This window comes from Mya arenaria, chromosome 11 (genome assembly GCF_026914265.1).
Source record: "Mya arenaria isolate MELC-2E11 chromosome 11, ASM2691426v1".
Taxonomy (NCBI): domain Eukaryota; kingdom Metazoa; phylum Mollusca; class Bivalvia; order Myida; family Myidae; genus Mya; species Mya arenaria.
In genome coordinates, this window is record NC_069132.1 from 42,917,519 (window position 1) to 42,943,452 (window position 25,934).

At 32.9% G+C, this 25,934-nt stretch overlaps 2 protein-coding genes across 2 annotated transcripts in view; one reads left to right on the forward strand and one right to left on the reverse strand.

The window, feature by feature from the left end:
- The window catches only part of LOC128207528 (ribosomal protein S6 kinase delta-1-like), a 29,945-nt gene extending 22,287 nt beyond the window's left edge, over nucleotides 1-7,658 (reverse strand). Inside the window, exons 1-5 of the mRNA XM_052910487.1 lie at nucleotides 7,551-7,658; nucleotides 5,970-6,005; nucleotides 5,159-5,276; nucleotides 1,977-2,092; nucleotides 388-484 (exon numbers count right to left, since the gene is read on the reverse strand). Coding sequence (XP_052766447.1) covers nucleotides 388-484; nucleotides 1,977-2,092; nucleotides 5,159-5,276; nucleotides 5,970-6,005; nucleotides 7,551-7,646 — 463 coding nt within the window. The 5' untranslated portion in view covers nucleotides 7,647-7,658. The remainder of the gene's footprint in view (nucleotides 1-387; nucleotides 485-1,976; nucleotides 2,093-5,158; nucleotides 5,277-5,969; nucleotides 6,006-7,550) is intronic.
- A 7,404-nt stretch (nucleotides 7,659-15,062) lies between these two features.
- Nucleotides 15,063-17,933, forward strand: LOC128209849 (uncharacterized). Its single transcript, XM_052914096.1, has 2 exons — nucleotides 15,063-15,314; nucleotides 16,526-17,933. The coding sequence occupies exons 1-2, from the start codon at nucleotides 15,196-15,198 to the stop codon at nucleotides 16,698-16,700; spliced, it is 294 nt and encodes a 97-aa protein (XP_052770056.1). The 5' UTR covers nucleotides 15,063-15,195; the 3' UTR covers nucleotides 16,701-17,933.
- Nucleotides 17,934-25,934: the final 8,001 nt, after the last annotated feature.

The window sequence follows — 25,934 nt, forward strand, 5'->3', positions numbered from 1 at the left end:
AAGGGTTATGGGCCTTGCTTCCCATGTGCATATGTTCACTGTTAGATGTTTATGAAGTTTCATATGGATATCTTGAACTATGTTTCAGTTAGGCACAAGGTTTTAGTTTGGTGTGACTTTCAGACACCAGGAAGCATAACTAAACAACTATTACAGCTAAATTTATGGGCCTTTTGTCTCTGTTACATGTGTACAAAGTTTTATGGGGATATCTTGAACAGTTTTTTGAGTAATGCCCAAAGGTAAAATTATGCATAATTTTTCTAGACAACAAGGGGCATTACTTGAAAGTTGTAACATATTAGGTTATGGGCCTTTGCTTAACATGTGCATATTATCATTGTAACTTGTGTACAAATTTCATCACTATTCTTTTCCAAACATTACCTATAGTCCCTGGTACTGGGGCAGGGCTGGCCTGGAGAATATCGAGTCTGGATGGCTTCAACACTTTCCCAGAGAGACCTTCAACTACCGTACCTCCCTGGATAAGAAATTACAACTTTTATTTAGCATGTGCTGCTTCTTTCAAATTGACTTTAAAGGAACTATATGTTAAGAAAGATTTTTCGAAACTTTATTGAAATGGAATTATTTTACTTACCCATCAATAGATAGAAATAATATTCAGAATAATCTATTGGTATCATACTCAAAATGACCCATGATTTAAAGTGACACTCTTATTCAAAATAAATACATATACATGCATTATAAACATAAATTTTGAGTGATACACCTTAAACTACTTACTAAATAATGCATTTATGGAAACTTTAATTACAGATAACAAGATTGAAACCGTGTATTTAATAGCTAAAAATGCAAAAATATAAAAAATGATTGGTGAGTGCTAAAAGATTTACTGTGATCTACTATTGTCTGATAAGGTAGAAATACCAGGTTTCTGCGCCATTCTTTAAAATTTAACTCGGTATCCTTCATCAGAACCAGTTTTCGACATTTATTCATCTTTTTTTAGCATTTAATAAACAATTGTATTAATTGTGGTATTAAAATCTTATTTGGGTGTAAGAGTGCATCTTTAATCATTTCAATAAGCATGCATTTAAAAACAATTATATGGATGGACGAAATATTGTATATATTATAAATTGTATATATTGATATCTCCAAAAATGTGATATGTACCACATATATGTGTGAGTCTAATCTTGTTAAGATTAATCAATGAATAAAATATATATGTTATGAAAGATTGTTATCATATATCTAGTAATATTCAATTGTTTTCACAATCTGACAGTCTTATAGCTATTCAGACTTCAAACACCTAACAAGTACACTTTTCATTAAATTGAACAATATGTTTAAATATGCATTCTTAACTTCTGTCCCATTGAAAATTATTTTTACCACTATAGCTATTTGAACAATTTGTGATGATTTATTAATAAAACGAACAGTGTTCACATTTCACATGAAATATATATATATATATATATATATATATATGTTTATAATGAGACAGTAAAACACAAAGAGTCCCTTTAAATCAAAATTTTAATGGGAGAAAAAACCTAATAAGGTTTGCAAAATGTGGCAGAATTTAGTTAAGACAGCATTCTTTTATATTTAAATGATTTCAGTCTATAGTCATGTAATGCAGAAAATGCATCTTTTAGGATCAAGTAGGACTTTCAAAAAGCCATAAATGATAAGAACACAAATTTGTCGTCAGGATGCTTTTCTCACAACAAGTAAATAATATGTTTCTTAATACCGAACAGATTTTTTTTTCACTCCAGAAACAGTTTGAAATATTTGGCTTTCTTGACCTGGAACATTTTTAGGTTACATTCAACCATTACTAATTTTGAGTAGTGGTGAAAACTTGGCAATATGCAAGGTTGTCTTTCAAATATAAAAAGTAGTCGATAAAATATACGTCTGAGGATAAATATCCACTAAACCCTCAGCTTCTTACAAAGTAACTTATATCACAGATTGCGTACCTCTAAAAACTTGCTGAAGATCATGGAACGGTACAGGTGACATTGACGGCCGATAAAGTTGAGTAGATCAAGGGCACTGGTGCGTCGCTCCTCAATCACATCCGCATCAAACCGTCCTGAAGGAATGGAATTTGAATATGAATATATATTGTTCAAACTGTGACTTAATAAATAATAATAATAAATAATAACTTTATTTATAGAAGGTAATACATTAAGACATAGGCATCATATTATGAAAAACAAAACACATGTCTTATTTACAATGCAGCCATCTGAAAGAACATACACAGACACACACACACACACACACACTAAATAAGATGTGATGCAAATAATTAATACTCAAAACACAAATGTGAAAACACATTTTGAACAATACCGCAAAAATACATATTGTTAAAAAAGCATTATCACATTTTTTCGTCATGGCCTATAACTAGAATTAATGATCGTTTTAACATGTAAAATGCTTAGAATGGGATTTCAGAAAGGTACGTATTAAAATGTAATACGAAAACATAAAGAAACATTAATATAATACATTCATTTAACACATCAATGCTTAATAATATATCAATTTGTACCTAAATGTTAACAAGAAAACTCATCAAAATTGTTTAATTGAGTAAGTAGGACAGTCACACATTTATTTAACACCTTACTCAACAAATACATACGTATAAACTATACCTGTGGTATGCATGGAATTATGCATATAATTTTTACAATGGATTTTGCGATTGATGATGTAAATAGAACTTCTTACAGCGGGTTTTAAATGTCTTTTCCATGTTAGACTTACGTATTTCTTCTGGTAAAAAATTCCAAACTTTCCCACTGTAGCATGCAAACGAGTGTTTCTTGTATTGTGTTTTATGTCGAAAGTGAGCAATGTCTTGTCGCGTGGAAGATCGTAATCCATATCTTGTGTTGCTAGATATCTTAATAATGTCTCTTATGTAACTCGGTGTAAGATTATTAATAGATTTAAATACCATAACAGCCGTTTGATATCTGCAACGGTATTCAAATTGAAGCCATTCTAATTTTTTAAATAATTCATGCGATGCGTTCTAATAGGCTTAAAGAGAATAATTTTTGCAGCTCTTTTTTGAAGCAAGGTGATTCTTCTCATATGCGTTTGCTTACTTTTCCCCCAAACGCTACAACAATAGTCAAACATAGGAAGTATATACGTTTTATAAAACAATTGTCTCATTTGATCCGTTAAAAAATAATTGAGTCTTTTTAAAAGGGCTATCTTTGCAATTACTTTCTTGCAGACAAATTCAACTTGCAGATTCCACGACAATGATGAATCAATAATAATTCCAAGCAATTTCTTCGAAGTTACATTTTCAATTAGTACTTTGTCTACGAATAAATTGAGTGCACATGCATTTCTTAATTTTGCATTTGAACCCAACAACATGCAATTAGTTTTTTGTGGATGTATTGCCATGTTGTTTACTTTGCACCAATCCGATACCATATCTAAATTTATTTGCAACGTACGTTCAATTTCCTGCGTATTTGAACTTTTTGCATCTAGTGTAGTATCATCAGCATATAAGTCAATCATGGAATTTTCAATTTCAAAGGTTATGTCATTAATATATATAAGAAAAAGAATGGGACCAAGAATGGATCCTTGAGGAACTCCAGGCCTTATACATCTTCGTGAAGATTGGGAATCCCCAAACTTTACAATTTGGTGTCTATCTTTCAAATACGAAGTTATCAGTTGGACGGAATTATCACTGAAGTTGTATAATTTCAATTTATGTATAAGTATTTGGTGATCTACTAGATCGAACGCCTTTCGTAAATCAAGAAAGAGAGCACCTACATAGTTTCCATTGTCAATTCCATCAATCCAATCATCAATTATTCTTATCAACGCTGTATGACAAGAATGTTTTTCTCGAAACCCAGATTGAAATTCATGTATGACAATTCGTATTTTTTTTAAATTGTTTTGATTTGATCTGCCAAGTGCCGTTCAAACACCTTTGACAGTGTTGGAGGGATAGAAATTGGTCTATAATTATTTCAAATTTTATTCGTTTTTCTTTCAGTGGCGCATGGTGCGACAACACGTCATTCAGTCGCTTATATAAAACTTCCATGGCTTCATTAGGGTCTTGAATTTGTTCAATCCCATTTATATTTACCTTGTTAAGATCAATGCAGAAGGAAATTTCATTAAAGTTTCTGAAAGACCTATATTTTAATGTATGATGTTGATGCGTGTTTTCTGAAACCTTTTGTAAACGGGCAGCTCTAGTGAAACAAACTGGAAAGTGGTCACTTATACTTAGACTTGATACAAATGCTTCACATACTCGATCCACTGAGTTCGTATATACATGATCTATAATAGAAGATGTTTTCTCTGTTACCCTTGTAGGAACATCTATAAGCTGGTTTAATCCTTATTTTATAATACAATCCTGCCATGCGGTAATTTTAAACAACCCACATTCGGCATTATAATTTATGTTAATGTCTCCTATGATATGATACTCTAAATTTAAGTCTTCAACATTCTTTAACTGATTACTGAACATATTAATCCATTCTAACTTACTATCAGGTGGTCGATAAATGAAACACACTAGAAATGGTTTGGCATTGCAAAAACATACTTTAATCCAAATTGCTTCAATGTGTTCAGACTCAAACTCTTTTCTGCGAATGAATGGGATATCTTCTCTTATGTACACCAATATGCCACCGCCCTTTTTAGTGTTTCTATCTTTACATTAAAAAATATAACCAGGAACGTTTATCATTTTGTCTGAAATTCTGGCAGTCAAAAATGTTTCATTTATGGTATAAATCAGAAGATAACAAAAAAAAATTATGAGGTATAGGAAAGTGTGTGGTGGTCAGTTAAGCTATAGGTGCAAATTTTACGCATAAACTATGAGCATTCATAAACAATTCCCAAGAAAGGACTAGAGTGCCGCTGAGCGAACGCTAACGCACCTATGTTAATTGTAGTTGAAAAAGGGGCATATCTGAATAATTATTAAAGTTTTATGGGCTTCACTGTACATGTGTGTATTGCCTTAGGAAACACCAGTTTCAAGTTTCATTTGAATATCTTGAAAAATATCTTACTACATTATATTTATATATCTAAAGACTAATAGTCAAAGAAGCCAGTTACCTACCAAACAGTTTTGGTTTAGCAAACAATGGAAACTCCTCCCGTCTGTGCAGAGACTTGTGGAGACTGGACATGGACTTGTACAGCTGCTTGAAGTCATTGTAACGCTTCCATATCACAATCTGGGGCATCGCGGAAGGAAATAATGCTTAGGTTTTCAATATACAATCAATACCACCTTTGGACAATGTTATACTCAAATGACATGTACAGTTTATCCATTAAAATACATTGAAACATCTAACAATCAAGTACCAAATATGATATAACAGAGCATAGTGATGGCTTCACGTAATAATGCAGATGCTTCAAATTCCAAAAGTTTTCAAAAGCAAATTTTTTTGGTGGTTTCTTGGTAACTTGATCACATATATAGTTTCTTTACAAAATGATGAAGTTACAATTTATGAAGTTTCTGTCTTTCTGTTTCTCTGTGAGATGTCCAATCATTGTTCAACATTTGAATCACATGATACAACATCATTTTCTCATTGGACTATTCATTTGGCATTCTGCAATCAGATTGCAGCTCGCCTTTATAATTATAGTGATGTTAACATTCCAAAAGCAGAAAAAAACAGCCTTAGCATTTTGGCGTGAGGCCATCGAATGATAAGTTAATTTACAATGTATATTGAATCACTTAGCCATTGAAAGGCGAAAGCGAAAACAGTTCTAAATGCTTCTTTATGTAATGTCATTCATCAAGTATCTTTTCACTTTCACCCTTCTCCTATTTAAATATAATAGAGACAGATACCATCAACACATCAAATTTCAAGACTTCTAAATTTATTGATGCAAATTTATATTACCTCTGTCAAACTCTCTGGAGCATTCACAGGAAAAACCTGCAAAATATAAACAGGAAAAATAGAACTGTTGCCAAATGCCCATCCATTTATGTTTGTAATCAGTTCCATCAAGACATGATTTTACAAAGATAGAAACAATTTCAAATCAATGACCGAATGCCACTACAAAAAGATTTAGTCTTAGTATAAGCCTATGCTTAACATTGTCTATCAATTAATCTGTTTTTTTGTAAATTCTGTTTAGAAATAAGAGATGATAGAACTTTCGAACTTACTCATTGGCAAACCAAACAGTCCACATTGAAAGACCAAATGGCACATTTGATGGCAATATTGTCTTAATCAAAATGTAAATTATACAAAACTGGCATACCAGGTCCCTGATTTGCAGGTTTGATACGACCCAGGTCTATGTACAATAAATCGGATTTGATGTCCATTATGGACCATATGGCCTAAATTCTAGACTGTATTGTTGGTAACAAGGTAGTCATACCCACACAAACTCAGGTGTGAGATGGTAATCAGGTGCACAAGTGTTGCATTGAGGGCGACAAGAGCAATATTCACTGAGTATATTAGATTTATAAAAGTAGCTTATCATATAGCCAATATATTAATTTACCGTGATAATTTTTTTATCAATAAATTACTTCAAACATCCATGTTATGCACCAGTCAATTGTAACCACGACTCCCCCAGGTCCGGGGGATAGCGAGGACTTAAGACTTTCGGTCCAGCTAAGCCCGGTCAAAATCCTCGCCCTGAGGGGACGAACTGCTGGTTAAATCCCCGCCAAATGCCCCCCGCACCACAGGGACCATAGGAAAGAACCATTCCCCGCTAGTTTTGGCACGAAGATAAAACCACCGCATTCAACCGGCACTGCGGGGCCTTTTGGAAGGTAAAAACACGGCCTATTTCCCCAGATATCCCCGACCTGGGGGGGGGGGCGAGGTTACAATTAACTGGTGCATTACATCCAATATACGTTGTGTTCTTACAAATAAAGTTAAGACATTTATAACGTGGACTATATAATCCATTGTGGGGCAGCCCGATCAAAGATAAACACACTGCATATCATCTGCCAATCTCAGCTGTATCATCATCTATTATTCTGTACTCCCCAAATATTTCCAGAACTTGACATTACCTCCCGCCCCTAGTCCACCCAAATGGCTGTCAACAAGTATTTTGACCATTTTTTTTACTATGGCAGACTCGAGATACAGGGATACATAAGAAATGACAAAAAAATTCTGATCGCTCATTATTGTAGCAACTCCCGCCCCCAAAACCAACAACCTGTTTTCATCTTGTACAGTATAGTTCTATTGATGCATGTAAGCAGTTGCATAGCTGTTTAGATATTTATCATTAATATGCAGTATATTGAAGTATATTTCAACCTAGAAGGAACGTATGATTATAATCATCCAGCTGTCAAATCCATTTATGACTTTTTATCAGCTGTTCATTAATAACACCTGAAGTTGAATTAATATGGATACAGAGTAACTGAACGTATTGATAAAAATGTGTCAATAAAAAAGTTCTTTAAATAACATTGATTTTACCTTAGCAGTAACCTTATAAATGGTGAATCCCTTGGGGTGTGTGGTTGGCTCCGACACTTCAAAATACCAGATTTTTTCTGATGCGGAAGCAGCCATAGCTGCCAAATGTTTACGACAACAGACCAACTTTAGAATTAAGAAACCAATTGTTTTAAATATAAAAACGGCATTTGTGTATGTATTATAATTAAATTTGATAAATTGGATTCATAAGTAAATAAAATAAGTATATTTTATTTAAGAATCACAAAAAAAAACGTTTTTCGACAAATATTTTGCTTTGCGGAAGATGGGGTAGTCAACACTTCTTAAGACATATGCGAACGCCATGCAGCGGTTACCTACCCATTCACTACTATTGCTGATGGGACTTTGGCTACACTTGAATGTTAGACTTAATCTGATGAAGAATCGCTTCTTGTTGTTGTTTAATTCAAAAGTCCAATACCGTATGGCTATAAAGAAATTAAAGTTAAAAAGGTGTCATTAAAAGCGTTCACCAACAAACTATTGAATTCTCTTTATGGAAGCGTTAATTAGTGGTCCAGCGGTTAAAGCTGCACTCTCGCAGATATACCATTTTTACAACTTTTTTATTTTTTGTCTTGGAATCAGATCGTAGATTTTCATATTACCATTCGAAAATTAATGTTTTATGGCTTAAACCGTTACCAACGGTTTAAGAAAAATGCACAAAACATCAAGTTTTGAACTTAAATATAAAAATCTGCGATCTAATTTTTTGTCAGCACTATTATATAACTGGTTCTCATGGATTTTCGCAAAAATTGGCTCGTTCCAAGACAAAAAAATAAAAAAAGTTGTCTAAACGTTCAATCTGTGAGAGTGCAGCTTTAAGACTTTGTCTCACAAACTTGGGCATTGGGCCTTCAATTGCACCTGAACGAAACCATCCAGGTATGTGCAACCATAGGTAACTCGACCAATCGGAGGAGAATGATAGTAAGGTTACTTCTCTGGTTCGTTACAAAATAGTTATTGTTTGGTCAATATTTATCCAATAGTGTTTTACTGTTGCCCAATTTTTATGTGCTAACTTTTGGACAACTCATCCAGTTTTATACACTTGGCTGAAGATCATCTGCAGGGTGTTGACAAAACTTCATAAGATTAATTAAAACTGGGAATATATAATGTTGATTTTTGGTCCCAGGTTAAAGTTATATTGACCAATCAACTAAACCAAATAATAATTAACCAGTTTGCAATACACTGACTATGGTTTAACTGATTGAGCAGGAAAAGCTGGTATTGAATCATATAATGTACCCAATATATATGCAAAAAGCTACAGAAACATGCTCAGTAGCAAAAAGTTTAAACATAAACCCGGTTTTTTGGCAATGGGCAACGCCAAAGACATAGAACACAAATTCACAGACAAGAAACATAGAACAGCACACAACTCTACAAACAGCACAGTGCATAAATACTATATATATATAATACTATATATATATATAAATAATTGGTATGTTTATCAAGAATTGTTAGGTACCGCCTTGGAACGGTCAGTAAAATGTAAATTTACTGGGGGTTTAAACCAGTTTATGTTCACAAACCTCACTCTTATCCCAACAATTCTTAATAAAGATAAAACGCAAAAGATAAATCTGATCAAAGTATGCATTAACTTGAGGAAACTTATCAATAAAACAAAAAATAATAATAAACGAAAAGGTAAACCCCAAATACTTCAATGGTTAGAGATCCCAACTCTATCTGCAGACGGAGGGAAACAATTCAGAGCACCTAATGCAAATACTTTTCAAAGATACGATGCAGTCATCGTTAGAAACCAAAAACATCACACACAGTCTGCCTTAAAAGGTTTAAAACTGTGTGATCATGAAGTTTCATAATAAAAAGCATCATTGTACTAAAACTGGGAACAAATAAAGAAAAACATTATTAAAAATAAAAGCGACTAGTATATGCTATTATCTCCTTCCAAATTATTTGAAAACGTAAAATATTTGAAGAAATTTAAGTCACAGCCAAAACACTCGGAGTCAGTCAACACGTGTCCGCCAAAAACGGTTTTAAAGATAACATGAATTAGCAAATTCTTCATAAAAATCAAAGCACTGAAAGTTTAGTTATGACAGGGTGCTATATTCAACCCAATATTTTGTTTCAGGTATTCATCTTCAAAAACAAGAAGGCAAGTGCTCTTCAAAATATTGCCTTTATATCCACGGTTTAAATAAAATTCAAGTAATTCATTAAGTCTATCTGCCCAACTACCTGCTGGAAACATTTTAATTTTACGAATTTTCTTTAAGATATCACCATAAAAATCGGGATGAGCAATACTATCATCAATGAGCGATTTAAGACTACTATTGTACTTTGATATATGTCCAAAATGCCCATATATATTGCTTGCCTCTACTACTCAGACAACATTGATGTGACTGTTTCATTGAAAATAGAAAGGATATTGCAGCAACAATATGTGAAAGCGCTGAACGCGTTGAAAGAACGTAGGCGCGACGTTATTTCAGTTCTGTTCACAGGCAATAAAAATCGAATAAAAAAAAACTTTGAGTGGCCAAAAGTGTAACCGATAGGTACTTGTTATAACTTAGGAATAGATAACACAATTAGCTATTTTCAGTAACGGATACATCTTTAGTATGTATTAGAATGAACATTGCATTTATCTAGCAAGTTTAATCGCTAGTGTAAAGTTAACTTAATGGAATCCGATATTGCAATTAGTCAAAATACATACTTAAATTGAATTTCTATAAATGAAAAATGCGGTATTGTCATTATCATAAAGCTAATTTCTAATTATAAAGTATAAAAACTTAAAAGTAGAAATTATGCAATTTATTGGAAAAAATGAGCTTTGCTAAACCTGTTATAAAGGACTTAAGCAGTTTCTAGAAATTTGGACCAGAAAACATCTGGTTTTATGTGTTTTGTTCACATAGTTAAATACGAGTTTAAACGAATGCAGAGCTAACAGAAAGCAAAAAAGAGCAACGCTTGTGTTTGGTTGTTTGTGTTTTCAGTCTAGAAGGCGTCATATCCCGACTATTAATTAATCTAGAATTGTAAGCCTTTAAACACATGTGCATTTTTGCCAGGCTTTGTTATTTATCACGACCACTCCTACGCCGACATCACCAATGTTATGCAAATACCTCGACCTTTTTTATCAAGGAAAATTTTCATAAACAACCCATCCTATGCCATGGAATTAAAACGAAACTGAGAAATAAGGATAATGTAAAGTGTTTAATGGATATTGATCTATAGCTCATCAGAGCAACAACGTTGACCTGAGATTACTATGTTGACTTACCAATCCTCTGAATCAAAACACTATGTTATGTTTTGTTTGATTAATCTCTTCATTGAAAGCACAGCAGCGGGAAATATCGAGATGTTTTTAAAGCAAGGGTACATCATTCCTTTTAACAATTAACCATTTGCAATATTACTGTAGTATTGTAACGTTTGGGATAATAACACGAAGGAGAAAATATGAATGTGTTCATTTGGCAGTGCATTTATGTCGCCATACTTATTCCAACTATATTTGGAAACTCGCTGGTTTTAATTTGCATTAAAAAGTACAAGAAGTTTGGGAATATAATGTATTTACTTATCGGAAATCTTGCCGTTTCGGACTTGCTTGTTGGTGCCGTGATGATTCCGTACTTTTTGTTGATAGATGGTGGAATACTTGGTAACGGAGAAGGAATCTTACCAGCAAACAAATACACGTGTCTAGCAAAGTCTGCGTTGTTTGTCATATGCATAGGATCTTCAAGCCTTAATCTATTGCTTATTTCAATGGAAAGATTCCTGTCGTTGCAATATCCGTTAGAGGCAAGACAACATATGACAAAGAAGAAAGTCACATATTTTTTGATTGCAAGTTGGTTACTAGTAATTTTCTGTGGAACGCTGCCCTTGTATGCCCTGAATATTTACGACAACAACAATCCAAGTTGTGTCAGTGACGAGATCCTTGCCTTTTCATACAAGACCACAATGAATATTGCAATCATTGTTGTCATTTTTGTTAACTTCATGGCGTATTTTCTTACAATGCGAATTGCATTTAGAAAATCCAGATCGAAATTTGGAAGAAATGTTAATCGTGTGAACAATGATGCCTACCACATGGTTACGATCGTGATTGTATTCGGACTGTTTGTGGTTTGCTGGCTTCCATATATTTGTGTGGCACTTATTCTTACAGTCAATGACTCACTTCAAATACAAATTATACGCCGCTGGGCCCTGTTCCCTGGTCTTTTGAACTCGACCTTTAACTGGGTGATATTTGGACTGCGAAATAAAGATTTCCGACTTGGTTTTAAGTCTATATTAACCTGTCGCCGCATTGAAGTGGTTCAACGAAGCCTAGCAATACAAGCAATTTCGATGGAAAATACCAAAGGCACTTACCTTGAAACTACTGTAACAGGATAAATATCACGCAATGAAATTACTATACATGTAATAAGATAAATATCGCGCAATAGATATGAACTAGAATGGTTATATAAGTCAAAATCATTGACTTGATTTAAGAGACACCTTTAGGTAGTTGAGCGGACAGCAACAACAACAACAACAACAACAACAACAACTTATTGTGCAATATCAAATACATAAATGACGATGTATATGAATATGCCAATGCTGAATTTGCCTTTGAGGTGGAGTTGTAACAAATTGTTTGTTATTTACATGTGTATGTAATTTATAAATCATATTATTGCCGCATAAAAATGATGTTGGTATCGTTTATATATGATTAGAATCATTAATTTGATAGCATCAGTATTTAGATTGAATTTTAACTTAATTTCAGTGCAGTGTATATATTTAGTATAACCATCGGCTAGGACCAAGCCATTATGTGTCGACACATCTTTATAAACTCTGAAACAACATAATAATGATCGCCAGACATGCGTGTTCAGAGAAAAAAAATGAATATGGGACTTAAATTCTGTCCCGACTTGAATAGAATAAAAAGAAATGGCTAATGGTTCAAATTGCACACGTGAGAAATTATTACGTATTGTTAAAACATGTATACAGATGTCACGTGTTAGATGTTGTTCTTCATACTTGATTTTTTTTAAATTCTCTATTGGCTTGAAACAAGGCGCAGTTATGTCGCCTTTTATTTTTGCTCTGTTATTAGAATATTAAGAGATGTTTTGATATGTGATATTAATAGATTTAAAAGAATTAAATACTCTGTAAGTGAATGTCAAACTATGCCAACTTAGTCCATTATTTTATGCTTTTATTGTTCCCATATTGAATTGCGGATGCGAGATATGGGGATTTAGTAAGAATAAAGAAATACAATACATGTATATGCATTTGAAATTCTGTAAAACATTGTTACGTGTTCACTCATCAACTTGTAGAACCGCGGCTGTCTATTGTGAGCTAGGTATACAAGTATCTGTTGTATATGAGACGATATGTACGCATTATATTAAGTTTTGGTGTAAACTGTTAGAATGCAGGAATATTATTGTACAATGATTTATGAAAATATGTTTAATAGTTGATGTTGTCAGAGGCAAACGTAAGTGGGCATCTTATGCCGAGAAGTTATAAGACAATGCAGGTTTTACAGGTATTTGAAATAACTCAAACAATGTAAATTTGAAACAGTTTCATCAAATACACAAGTTGTTTACAAGGGTTGATGGACCGATGGAAGCAAGTATATAGTTAAACTCCGTTCAGGTTAGCCCTGTTTTATGGGCATGAATGAATAGAGAGTTTAATAGCCTATTTGAAATATCATTGTATTTGGACAAAGTTCTGAAAATACATCGGACTGCTTTAACAAAGTTAAAGCTATGTTCACACCAATTACGCATTGAAACTCGCCGAAACGATACTGATATAATATACCACAATCAAACAAATATACTGTGGATATAGTGATTTAGATGAGGAGTATCATTTTATATGTATTTTTAAAACCTGAGAAACTGTTTGTAAAAACATATCTTAAAACAAACTTTTTTAAGTTAGACCTGAATTAAGTGATGTCAAATGTATCGAACTTTTACAAACAAAGAACATTTTTTTTCTTACACGGCTGTGTTATTTATTCACGACGCTTTTCTTATGCGTTCAAATATATGTAAAGTGTATTAATTACGGATACTGATCACTGTCAACAAATCATAACTCTATATGTGGATTTAAGAGTAAGATCATTCAGAGTTGTATTGTAACTATCAATAATTATATATTATATTGTTGTTGAGTGTTCCTCGTTTACAAGTCCAACATCTTATTGTCTTTACAAGTAACGAAGTTGTATGTATACACTGTATGGTTTGTGTTAAGCGTATAAGTTTATTTTTATTATATACGCTAACATACTTCAATATGTTTTCTCTCTCAATTATATAAGGCTTAAATTATATTTGTTAAAGTAAATCGCTCATGGTTTGTTAAATGCACTTTTTTAATTAAGAAATAAAGTGTGGCAAATCCAAAGAATGTTAAAACAAAAATACCAAAAGCTGGAACCCTTCAGCAAATGTTGATATTTGCTCAAATATCGTCTTTGAAGTCCACGATTTTCATTGGCGTTAATAACGTGATTGAAAATTAATGTCGGCTGTGGTGTTGCGTGATTGATTAATTGACATTATCACCTGATGTTATCAAAACGTCCTGCTGGCCCTGTGGACTAGCAGGCTGTTTTCTAGTTTTTTTCTTGACTTTATCGTCGTGGGTTCGAACCCCACCTTTAAAAACCAAAATCCTTTTTCATGCTATAACTGTTTTTTTTCTGCAATTGCGATATCATAGAGTAAAATTGTGATAAGATAAGTGTTTTCAGATGCATTACCGGGTTAACTATTTTTTGGTCCAAAAACATGAGTGTGTCGCTTTAATATAAATGCTTGTCATGTCACGTGATCAATTATCTTAATTAAATACACTGTGTAACGAGAAACATTTATGTGTAACGTTTTCTTCTAAACATGGTTGAATCTTGAATATCTTGAATAAAGTGTGTGTGTGGGGGGGGGGGGGGTCAAAAATGTTCGGCTACAGGTAAGGTCGTCGCGGTCATACTTTGACGCTTACGCGGTACGTAATTGAACTTGTAAACATTTTATTTTAAACTTTCTCACATACGACATATTAAAATTTGCATTTGAAAACTTTAACTAAGCCATAATTCAGAAGAATAATGTATTGCGAATATGAGAGATCATAAGGCTACCTAGCTAAAGAACTTCAGCGAACACGTTATATATTACCTTCAGGTACGTGTTTAATGTGTAGTAAACATCAAAAAATAAATAACTACATTAAAGTTTTGGAAGCCAGAACTAATGGTTACCTTGCTCTTTTGCTCACTATAGTGCATATTACGATCACTGACGTATACTTGTCTGGTACCTAGCGTTCTCTACTCAATGGTAAGGGCAGGTTACCCAGGTTATACCGGATATTGGCTTTTTGGCATCGAATCAACAAAAGTGTTGTCTGCCTCCATCAGAAATCTAAACCAAAACAATAATATTTCGCAATTTGTTTTGTTTTTGGTAGAGTTTTGAGTTAGTTTAATTCATTAAAGTCACTGTTGAACAGCTAAATTATGGATTTGGATGCAGCTGGTATGGGAAACTCGGACCTCCTGCAGACAATTGCGGCCTTGAATTGGGCCCAAACTGGCGATCCAGCAATGTTTGAGAAAGTTGCAACCTTTCGAGTCGGGTAAGAAGTGTATTTGTAAATGAAATTATTCTCAGTAACTTAAAGTTTTTATATCTACGTGTGAGAAAAAGTGCGTCCACAGGGGAACTCAATCTCATGAATGGTGGAACATAAGTATGGATATCTACTACGGAGTAAGGGCCATGGGCCATTTTATCAATAAGCATAGAACAAAATGTAAGAAGATCAGGAATTTCAGTTAAATGTGAAGCAAGCATAACACAAAAGGATGCCAATAAACATCATTGCCTAAACTGACCAATTCAGCTATCAGCTTGGAAAAAGAAATACTATACAGTGTGTTGTAAGAAACGAAATTGTATAATGTGTAACTGTTTTGTTCGCCTGGTTGGCGCACAAGCCGGTTACTACCACCCACGGTTCAACTCAGGGATATGCCTGGGCTTCGAGGAAGGAAAAAAATGACTAAGACTACATGTTTCCTTCACAAAGTTTCATATACATTTAATAGTTGAGAAATTATTTTGATTATATATCCAAATGGATCACCACGTACCAGCCAACGCTGATTTTTGGGTACTCCCCCTATTTTGCCTTCAGTTCATCAAAGAATAACGTGTGGAGGCCCCTAATAGATTTATCTGTCAGAGGCAGATTTATTTTATAACATAATAATCATATTCCCTAACTTAGTTCTAAGTTTGTGAACGCCAATGGGTCCCATTCACCATAAAAAAGACCTAGGGACTACTACCGAAGGATAGTAGCCAAAGAGTTGAAATATTAAACTCTGTATATATATGCAAACAAATAAACCACACACATATGTTATGTCCAGTACAATGATCAAGTACATTTTGAAAGGTTTAATCAATAAATTCAATATCAAGGTAAACAATGTTCTTCTTTATGCTTCAGAAATTATGATAATACCTTAACTTGTATGTGCATAAGAAAAACAATAATTACCTTAGAAGTGATTTATTTGATGAATTAAATTATAAAGTCAATAACTTTGACTTACATGTATGTATAAATATAACAGTTATGTTCTAATTAATGAACTAGCAAGATTTGCTACCCTTTACCAAAGCAAACATTTATTTGTTCTGTTTTGTTTTTTTCATTCCCTGCAGGGAGATATGGCATATTTGTATAAGAATAGTTTCACTTCATTTTGACGATTTTTTTTCTTTGTATCCGGTTATTTTGTACAGCGTTTCATAAACATATACATTTATATTTTTCAGGTATGAGCTGTACCAGCGGTTCAGTGGGCAGCGAGAGGTGGATGCCCTCAGAGCCCAAACTATTGCAGCCATTGCAAAGTACGTCAATGACAATCCGAGAGCAAAAAGAGAAGACCTTCAGAAGGAAATATCAAAACATATATTTGCTTTCGCTCACAAAGTGGACAGTCTTTGAGTGCAATGGTGATGAAAAAATTTTGGGAATAGGCAGGGAAATGGTTGATGAAATTTGAAGAAAAAAATATGTAAAAAAAGAAACTTTGCCAGCTAAACAAACCTTGGCTAACTGGAACCATTTTTATAACTTCAGAAAGTATTTGATGGACTTTACTAGGAAATCGTTGTTTGTTATTCTCAATATTTACTGTTAAGCATAGCAATGAAAATCTTATCAGTAAGATCATTTACAATTATTTGGACAAATATAATCAACTCAAATGCACTTTTGAAAGTGTTTCTAGTGTCTTATAATAATAAAAACTTTACATCATATGCTCATGTACACTACACTGACCATTGTGGCCTAATCAATATTTTAAAAGAAGCCTTGGAAATACACGTAGAAAAACAGATCAAGAATATTTTTGGTTGGCTGTTGAATTAATCACTATAAGGGTTTCTTAGTTCTGGTTTAATCATAAATTTAAGATTGAGGGCTTTTAGCTCACAACTATTGTACAGTTATAAAGATTGATTTTTACTTCGACATATGGATCAGAAACCGAAGGAAGTACCTTGAAATGGAATTATGAATATAAATGACTTTGGAAACATTTTTTAAAGGGGTCTATGCCCCTTTACCCTGCAAAATTGGTCATGAATCCCACAAACTTCGAACAGACCCTTGGTTATTTATCAGAATTATCTTCTGTTAGAACCTCTGATAAATATTCGAGTTTTTATCTTTTTTTGTTGCATTTAGTAAATGTCTATGTATATATGCATGGGTTTTCGATAAGGTAATTGTTGGCTTTAAATAAGAGTTTTGGTTTATAGTGTGTTAATGGTAAACTAAATAAGTCCTCTTTCATTAAACTTGCCAACTTCATCTGACCGACCATTAATGTTGTTTTATTTTATGTTGTGAAATAAATTTCTTCTGGTATAAATTTTCTTCAGGTTTAAATATTGTTATTTTGGCAGATTTAGACCTAAATATTTATATCTAAATCTGTGTTTCAAATGAATTAATATTTAATGCTTTTTTTAAATCCTTTATGCCATAGTTTTTTCATATACAAGCACCTTACTGCACAACATGTGTTTCTGCCTTGTCCATCTTTCAATCTCTATCTTTCCCAGCTTGGGTAAGACAACACAATCATGCAACAACGAGCCGTATAGAAATAATTCAATTGGCGCAATTAAAGTCTGGTGTTTTTAAAGGTAAAGGTCATTATAAGATGTATGCTTAAAAATGGTATAAAAGGATTATTTTAAACCCTTTAAATGGTGATGTTTCTCAGGAAGTTCTTTATGCTGACTTGAAATTACTGCATGTTATGATGTGAATGTTAGTTAAAAAATATGCATGAGCTAGTTTGTGAATTGTATAAAAACAGCATTTAGTCCCCATTTACAAAGTAAAATTTTATTAAAATATAAAGTTTTGGGTATGCAAGAATAAGTATCATTCATGTTTATATGGAGCTATGTTTATACGAGCAGATAAAAATAACTGACCCTCAGTCACATTGCGAGGCGAGTAACTCAGCAAGCCTCGTGACTGGCTTTCCACATGTGCTCTCAGGTTTGATCGGCCTGCATACATGTGAAAGATACTGTAACTTAAATTCTTCCATTTTGTGAACTTCAAAAAATCTCTCTCGCTGTCTTTGTATATGTGCAATGTATTTTTTATTTAATATTGGTGTCTTATTTAATATTGTCATGTTAGCTATAGGATACTTTTACATTTTTTGTTTGAATAAAAACATAATACAATATGAATATACAAGTACTGGTACATGTAGTAGAATGAAGGTTGCTTTTGTCATTTATCTTCTGTAAGACACATACATTTAATTGATTCTTACATGATATTAAACAGTATAACACATAATGCATTCTGCAAATATTTTTCTTATCTAAATATTTACTTTTTTATGATAGCTCTCGTTTACAAAAACATTTTATGTCCTTTTTTTACACTCTAAGTAGTTTTCTTCAAACATACTAAGGGTAATTTTTTGCAATTCAATGTTAAGACAACAAGATAATAAATATAACTGTTTGATGCCAAAGAAGACGATCTTTATAAACTTCCAGATTCCGATCAAATTTCTTAAATATTTGTATTGAAGTATACATTGTCGTTTGAACCTTTTGCTTGAAATAAAACATGTTTAGACAATAAAAACTTTCAGTTTAGTAAGATTTGTAATTAAGATAAAAGTACGTAGTAACACTGGCTAGCACAGATCATAGTCCATGAAATATTTATAAAATAAATCCTTATCATAAATATTTTTTCCTTGAATTTTTTTTTTTTAAATCCGCTTAGTTAAGGGAAAACAGTTCATATGGCAAAAGTGTTTTATAGATATAAAAATAAATACAATATTTCAATGATAATAATGAATACATGTTATTAAGTTCAACTTCTGTATATATTATAAATAATAATCATAATATTGTGTTATTTTTTGTTTAACCAAAGTACAACCATACCATATCAATACATGAAAACAAAATAATTGACTTACCTGATATTTTAAGTATATGATCTATTTTCTTATGAGATTATTTCAACTGAAAAGCTGCTAGATGTTTGGTATATTCTTATTGTCTTTCTTATAATAAATGTTACTTCTTATATGTACCCTTGTAAAAATAAAGTTTTTAACAGACAATGAGTTTGTTTTATCCCATCAAATTGATAAAAGTTCTGATATATTATTTTACCATACCAAACAACTGCCATAAAGAGTTTGTATACTTTCTCCATTAATAACAGGGGCAAATTTAGCTTTGGTGAGTTATTTTTGCTTATATTCAGAAACACAAAAATAGATAATGGGTTAAATATGGCCAATTGAAAACTTCTCAGTACCTAAATACCTACCTGCAAAAAGTACTGACAAAAGCAATTGCTTGGTTTTAAGCATCTTCCAACAACCCACAAAAGTTTTAAAACAATAAAAATAACAAAAAACATTCAAATGTTGTCATCTTTCGTTTCAATATTGTCATTTTTAAAAAAAATGTTTTATAGTTTCACAATACGCGGTCAGTCCAGGTCCATTATGTTGTTTGATCAGTAATGTTAGAAGCCTTTGTTTGATAACCAGCCATATTGCTTAACTTAAGTCATTAGAGAGTTATGGCCCTTTAATTATAGAAATTGCCTAGAATGGATCTAGTCCGATCAATTTCTTAAGAAGAATTTGTCCAGTCATTACCAAATTTGATTAGAATATTGTGTTTGAGAATAAAACCACGGACAAGTTCATTCACAAACCATATCGCTTAAGTCACTCAAAAGTTATCACCCTTTAATTAAAGAAATTATCTGGTCTTATCCAATCTATAATCTTTTCTTCCACCCCAGGGAAAATCCTTATCTTGCCCACAGGCAAAGAATTAAAAAAAAAACCTATGTAAAAATATATATTAAAATCATTTTATTATATTTTATTTAATTGTGGTGGGAGAATAAGCCTCTAGATGCTCAACCCAACCTTTGCACAGAGTGTTCGGCGGAAACTTGGTAAACCTCGTTTCCTCAAAAGAGCCTACGGTTGGGACGAACCTATCTTACACTCTCGGCTATGGAAGATACTTATAATCCAATCATCACCAAATTTGGGCAGAATGTGAATGGGCAGAATATCTCAGTCAGGTTCGATAAACAGCCATGTCGCCTCCGTCACTCCAGAGTAATGACCCTTGTATTGGAAAAAAGTGTAATAGCAGTGTTCTTTCTCTAAATTTGGCTCAATGTACAGCCACTATCACCAAATTTGGTGTCCGAAAAAGAAGGCGGCGTATTTTGCGACAGTTGGCGCTCTTGTTTCAGTTCTGTTTACATATTGCATAACACTCATGAAGAGCATCTGTCTACCATTCGTAAGCTATGTGTCCGACCGCAGACTAAAGGACACAGGCTTAAAGACTGCTGCAGGCAAAATACATAAAAAAATATTATTTTTCATTGCAACATTTATGCAATTTATTTAATTTCTTAACTGTTGACCTTAGTATGTTTAACAAATTTCTTAGAAAAAAATAGTTCATAATTTTCGGTGAAAATGGAGTTTTACCAATGAAATAACATTAAAAATATCAACTTTAAGAACTACTTTTAAACCCATAAAGCATGTCTGATTTCTAAGGTCTACGGCTCTTCAACTTGGTAGGAAGGTATATTATACCCAAAGATGATCTTTTATCGATTTTGAGGTCAAAGGTAACGGTCGCGTTGACCACCTTGAACACACAGAGCTTGTCTGATTGATTACTATAATATGCTCGTGCCTACGGTCAAACTTGGTAGGGAGGTTGGTCATGACCAGCAGATGACTCCTATTGATATTGAGGTCAGCGGGTCGAATTGGGTAACAAAGTAACACTGAAAACATTCATTGTGGGATCATTCAAAAGGGAACGGTTAGCTCTACGGTCATAAACTTGGTGGGGGGGGGGGTTGAACACAACATTTACATCCATATTGTAGACCTCTATTGCTTTTTTGATCGAAAAATCAGATTTCCAGATTGACAACAATGATATAGATATAGTGCTGGTATGTATTTTAATGTTTTGTTGAAAGCAACTTGGGACAAGAGGATTTCGATTTTAATATACTACCAAATGACAATGTTGTTCAACTTAAGGTCAATCTGTCAGTTACAACCATCTTTCGAAATCTACTCCGAAAAGGCAAATTGAGGGCATTTGTTATGTTTAACTATGCCGTGTGTTCTACATGTCGTCAGTTTTTTTGCATGACAATCGCCACCTCAGCACCTTTAGTGCTTTGATACTTTTATTCTGTATACTTATTCAATGCCAAAACTGAAAATATCCATGCATCACATCTAACTCGACTGACTTTTCACAAAAATGACATTGTCGCCCAGTATGAAAAGTATACATGTATAGCTTTAATGGCTTATTACACACATAATTTGACTTTATTTAAAACACCTAGCAAATATACATATGGCAGTTACAAAAGAAGCAGAGCACGTTCAACGACAACTAAATTTAAAAATAAAATGATGCTGACAATACAAATGATAAATTCAAAGAGAGTGACTTTCCTAATCCTATCACACAAGTGTAAATCAATATAAACCTTTAAAAGGATGTATACTGAATCATCATTTTAAATAGCTGATATATCATATATCAAGTACTTCGCCAGATAAGTTTAGACCTAGATATACATCTTGAGCATGTAACTAAATCATTAAGACATAATGAATTAATCGAGAACTTTAAGCATACTAGCAAACCTCATACAGCAAAGCCCGCAAACAAAATTCTACTCTCTATATACCGATGGCTCAGGGTAAAAGGTGTCGGTCAAATATGACATTTTGTGTTTTTCCAAGCATACAAGGTAGTCTGAATATGTGGTAAAAATTGCAAAGTTCTAGCTTATTCCTGATATGGGCAAAATTGAAAGAACTGTATTGGCCAGTTTCTTTGAGAGAACATTTGTTCATGTCAAAGGTTCCTGTGTACCTTAAATGTAACAACTTTGTTAATTGTTTGCAATGGAAAATGGTGCTATCTTTACTTGGAACCTTTTACCGATTCATGAATACATCTTCCAAAATCCTGTTGATCATGAATGTGACAACAAACAGCAAACAGTTGCTAGAGATGATGAAATTACACCTTCAACGCAACAAAAAGGAAGACTCTATTTAAATACACCTTACATGTACATAGATCTATGCGGCTTACGAATGCCAAAAACGTAATCGCTCGAGTCGAAAATGGCTACTCTTACTAATGAATGACTGCATTGCAAAAATGCATCGCAATATATAGTGGTTGCTTGTGCTGGCGTTGCTGGCAACCATTCAGAATTGGATAATCCACCAGCAACGCCGGCTGAGTAATACGGCTCATATTTTGTATGAAACAAAACTAATAAAATACAGTATTCACTTAAAATGTGTATATATGTTCTTGAATTCGAGAAATGAACATATATTCTTCAACAATACAATGCTGCATTAACAACTTTGAGGTAAAGTAGTGATGCTTATAAGATAAGTGAGCCCAGCCTTCCACAAGAACAAAAGCGAAATAGTGCTCCCCAGCATTGGAGATCTGAGGTGATACCTTAAATAACAATCGACATATTGAACATGTTTACAAGATGATATATATGATGCCCACAAATTGCTTGGTAAGGTGTTGTAAGAATCAATTTCAAGCAGATGATAAGTGTCAACTTCTATGTAAAGATATAAACCTTTGCAAAGAATGGTTGTGAGGGGCTTGATTGTTAAAAAAGAAGTGCAAAATGTATTGTTGACACAAACATGTCACTGATGGTGAATTTGGTCAATGGACGATAAGTTAGTTCCTTATTCCGTATTCCTTTTTCAAATAAGGAATAGGGAACTAGTTCCTTATTCCTTATTCAAAATAAATTATTGTAGATATGCATATATCACTTCTTTGTTATGTGTTTCGTATTTTCATAACAATAACAACTTTATGAATAAAATAATGCACGAAAATAGAAAAAAAAATCGAATAAGGAATAGGGAGTTCCCTATTCCTTATTCAAACTCGAATAAGAAATAAAAACTTTTTAAGTAATACATTTTTTTTCAAATAACTATGCAAAAGTGGTCTACATAAAAAGTTTACAGAAATGCATTGTCTATTCAAGAGAGTTTTAGTGCAATAAGTCGAAAACTGAATAAGGAACTAGTTCTCTATTCCTTATTCAAACTCGAATAAGGAACAGAAACGGTGAATTTTCAACTTTTGAAGTAAGACATATTTTGATCAAATAACTGTGCAGAAGTGTTCTACATAAAACGTTTACAGAAATGCATTGTCCATTTAAGATAGTTTTAGTACTTAAAGTGCATAAAAACGTACCAAACTCCGAATAAGGAACAGAAATCTGGAAAACGTCAAAAACTTAACTTATTCGTTTTATCAATTTTCGACAAAATAACTGGGCAGAAGTGGTCTATTAAAAAAATATATATAGAAATGCATTGCCTATTCAAGAGAGTTTTAGTGCTTGAAGTGCTTTTAAAACGCTCCAAAATCCGAATCAGGAACAGAATTTACGAAAGAAAAATAAATTTCAAAGTGCTTCATTTGCTCATTTTTTGACGAAATATCAATTGCACATTGATCTTATCAAATAATTTGAATAAATGCGTTGTCTTATTGAGCAGGATGGAGTGTTCCAAGTACTTTATAACGCACACTAAGTCGAATAAGGAATAAGGAACTAGTTCCCTATTCCTTATTTAAACTCGAATAAGGAACAGAAACGGTGAATTTTCAACTTTCGAAGTAAGACATATTTTGATCAAATAATTATGCAGAAGTAGTCTACAAAAACTTTGCAGAAATCCATTGTCTATTCAAGAGAGTTTTAGTGCTTAAAGTGCATTAAAAACGTACCAAACTCCGAATAAGGAACAGAAATCTGGAAAACTTCAAAATGTTAACTTACTCGTTTTATCATTTTTCGACAATATAACTGTACAGAAGTGGTCTATATAAAAAGTTTAAAGAAATACATTGTCCATTTAAGAGAGTTTTAGTGCTTAAAGTGCTTTAAAAACGTACCAAACTCCGAATAAGGAACAGAAATCTTGAAAACGTCAAAAAATTAACTTACTCGTTTTATCTCTTTTCGACAAAATAATTATACAAAAGTTGTTTATATAAAAAGTTAAAAGAATTGCATTGTCTATTCAAGAGAGTTTTAGTGCTTAAAGTGCTTTAAAAAGGCTCCAAAATCCGAATAAGGAACAGAATTTACGAAAAAATAATGAATTTCAAAGTGCTTCATATGCTATATTTTTGACGAAATATCAATTGCACATTGATCTTATCAAATAGTTTGAATAAAAGCGTTGTCTTATTGAGCGGGATGGAGTGTTATAACGGAAAATACGTCGAATAAGGAATAAGGAGTAAGGAACTAGTATTTTGCATAATACGCTCGATTGATTCGTCGGCAAAGAGAAGGCAGACATTTAGCCGTGTTTAACTGTTTCTATAAAACAACAATTACAGAGGTCATGTCAAACTCTATTAGGAAAGCGGCACCAAAGTTTAAGCAGTTATGGCTACTTTGTTGCTTCGAGCAACCACCGAAGTTATATATAGGGTTTGACTAATGTTGACCGGTGTAGAAAGATAATGATGCTGAGTTACCTATCAGAATGATGTTTGTTCCATGCACGAATGGTTCCTGTTAAAATGAGTAACACTAATACATGGAACTCGTGTGAATGGTTGGGACATCGTGTTTAGGTAGAAGAGCATCATCAGGCCATGTTCGTCGTCAGCAGGTCATATTCGTGATGGAAAAGATCCGAAAGATAAGAAGGGGTAAGGTTATTTTTGTAAAAGTGGATTATTACTATTGTCAATGTAACAGTAGATTATATTACTGTTGTCAATGTAATAGTGGATTATTACTGTTGTCATTGTAACAGTGGGTCATTGCCAATATAACAGTGGAGTATTACTGTTGTCAATGAAACAGTGGATTATATATTACTGTTGTCAATGTAACAGTGGATAATTACTGTTGTCGACGTAACAGTGGAGTATTACTGTTGTCAATGTAACAGTGGGTTATTACTGTTGTCAATGTAACAGTGGGTTATTACTGTTGTCAATGTAACAGTTGATAATTACTGTTGTCAATGTAACAGTGGGTTATTACTGTTGTCAATGTAACAGTGGGTTATTACTGTTGTCAATGTAACAGTGTATCATTACTGTTGTCAATGTAACAGTGGGTTATCACTGTTGTCAATGTAACAGTGTATCATTACTGTTGTCAATGTAACAGTGGGTTATCACTGTTGTCAATGTAACAGTGGATTATTACTGTTGTCAATGTAACAGTGGGTTATCACTGTTGTCAATGCAACAGTGGATTATTACTGTTGTCAATGTAACAGTGGATTATTACTGTTGTCAATGCAACAGTGGATTATTACTGTTGTCAATGTAACAGTGGATTATCACTGTTGTATCATTACTGTTGTCAATGTAACAGTGGGTTATTACTGTTGTCAATTAAACAGTGGATTATTACTGCTGTCAAATATAATAACAGATTCTCACCGCCTTCATTGTAATAGTATGATATATTTACTTTTATTTATTAATGTTGTTTATGAAATTGTATATATTTACCTCGTCAATGTAACAGTAGTATTTTAACTGCATATAA

Coding starts and splice junctions, on each gene's coding strand:
- LOC128209849 (XM_052914096.1), top strand. CDS start 15,196: ATGGATTTGGATGCAGCTGGTATGGGAAACTCGGACCTCCTGCAGACA. Junction 15,315..16,525: donor GTTGCAACCTTTCGAGTCGG/GTAAGAAGTGTA, acceptor TATATTTTTCAG/GTATGAGCTGTACCAGCGGT.